This window comes from Aplysia californica, unplaced genomic scaffold (genome assembly GCF_000002075.1).
Source record: "Aplysia californica isolate F4 #8 unplaced genomic scaffold, AplCal3.0 scaffold00390, whole genome shotgun sequence".
In the NCBI taxonomy this organism is placed as follows: Eukaryota; Metazoa; Mollusca; class Gastropoda; order Aplysiida; family Aplysiidae; genus Aplysia; species Aplysia californica.
Window position 1 is genome coordinate 576,885 of NW_004797660.1, and position 1,903 is coordinate 578,787.

At 38.0% G+C, this 1,903-nt stretch overlaps 1 protein-coding gene across 1 annotated transcript in view; it reads left to right on the forward strand.

Annotated features, from left to right (window-relative positions):
• Positions 1-1,903, forward strand: part of LOC101857965 (choline transporter-like protein 2) — a gene marked incomplete in the record, with an annotated part of 63,750 nt that overhangs the window by 30,122 nt on the left and 31,725 nt on the right. The window contains 2 exon segments of the mRNA XM_035971190.1: positions 46-119; positions 1,612-1,690. Coding sequence (XP_035827083.1) covers positions 46-119; positions 1,612-1,690 — 153 coding nt within the window.

Consider the following 1,903-nt stretch of genomic DNA (forward strand, 5'->3'; position numbering starts at 1 on the left):
TCATTGGTTTCCGAAGTTATCGTGTTTTCCTCTGTGTCTCCACAGGTCATGCACGGACATCATCTGCTGTTTCATCTTCGTCGTTTTTCTCCTTGGCATGGGGGTTGTCTCCGTCATCGGTAAGAAAGATGCTTGTATTAAAGCTGCTTAATGGGACGAACAGATCTTAGAGAAGATGGATGGATGGATGAATGGATCTATGGATGGATGGATTGATGGACCCAAAGATGGATGGATGGATAAATGGACCTATGGATGGATGGATTGATGGACCCAAAGATGGATGGATGGATTGATGTATATATACGAGGATGTATTGATCGATGAATGGATAGTGAAGTTTGTATTCGGAAATTGCTTTATGGGATGGATAGATGGATGGACAGATATATTGATTGAATGGATAGATGTGTGGTTGTATGGATGGATGGACAGTTTTTGGGCATATCAAGTTATTGATCTCATCTTGAATTTTTTAAATTTGTCTTGCTCTTGATGAAAAAAATATCCATCTGTCTTGAACAGGATTTTTTTTTTGTGATTGAAGGAGTTGGAGGTCACAAGGTTTCTGAGAGAAAAAATTAACAAAAAAATGGCCGCCAATCTTTGGGCATATGGAATTTTTGGTATCATCTTATATTTTGTTTATTAGTCTTGCTTTTAATGAAAAAAATACTTATCTATCTTAAATAGAAGTCGGGCTATTTGCGATTAAAGGAGGTGGGGGGCCGGTTGCTTTTAGAAGTAGAATTAGCGAGAAAATGGCTGCCAAAGCTTGAATGTCGTTGGAACCTGTAAATTTACATTTTTGTGCTGGTTCCTTTGATTCATTCTTTTGACGAGCATGTGATTTCACCACGCTGCCTCACAAATGTGTTTTTAAAATGACGTAACAGGTATTGAGCCCAAAAAAATAAATGCTCAACATAAATGAAAAATGCTGGTTTCTTCGATTTAATTATTTTGGCAAGTGCCTGGTGTCACAATGATGCCACGCATATAGATGAATGTGTGGATGATGCATGCAGGTAGATACAGAACAATTAATAGATTGATTTGTGGAAGAAAAATATGAATGCAAGAAAATTAATGGATTGATAGCCTGCTACATATAGGTGAGGCGTTGTGGTGAAATCTGGCCCACATCAAAATAATAAAATCAAAGAAGCAGCATCCCACTAGTTTGGAAATTTTAAAATCAAGTTATTTTTTGGCTCAACACCTTTTATGTCTATATAAAAACTCATTCCTATGTGAATTTTATTGAATCACATTGATTAAAGGCACAAAATAAGTAAATTTTCAGTTTTCAAGGACTATCAAGCCATTGAGGCTACCCAACTTTGGCGGCCATTTTCTATCTAATTTTACCGCTGAAACCAGGATACCCCCACCTTTTTCAATGGCAAATATCCCGACATCTATTTAATACACATGGATATTTAATTCTTTTAAAGTAATGGAAATGAATAAGTTTCAATAATACCGATAACTCAACATGCCCAAAAAATCGACGAATACCTGATTTCACCTCGTTGTGACACGACATGTCACGACAGATTGATATAGTTGTCTTCAGAGAAACCAAAAATATTTTCTTTTATCTACCAGGCTATGCTCGCGGTGACCCGTATCGGCTGGTGTACCCGACGGACTCCCACGGTTCTATTTGTGGACTGGGGAAGCTAGAGTGAGTACATTTTGGAGGTCCAGCTAGGAACAGACAGGATCGTTTTTATATAATCTCCACGCCTCCCCCTTCTTTTTTCCCACGCCTTCCTTTAATCTGTGTTTTTGGACTCATTTTCCATGTATCTTCCTTCATAATACTTTTTATTGAAATCAGTTGGAGCATTTTTTACTCACCCCCTTCTCTCCTCAACCTCCCCCTCCTCCTCCTCCT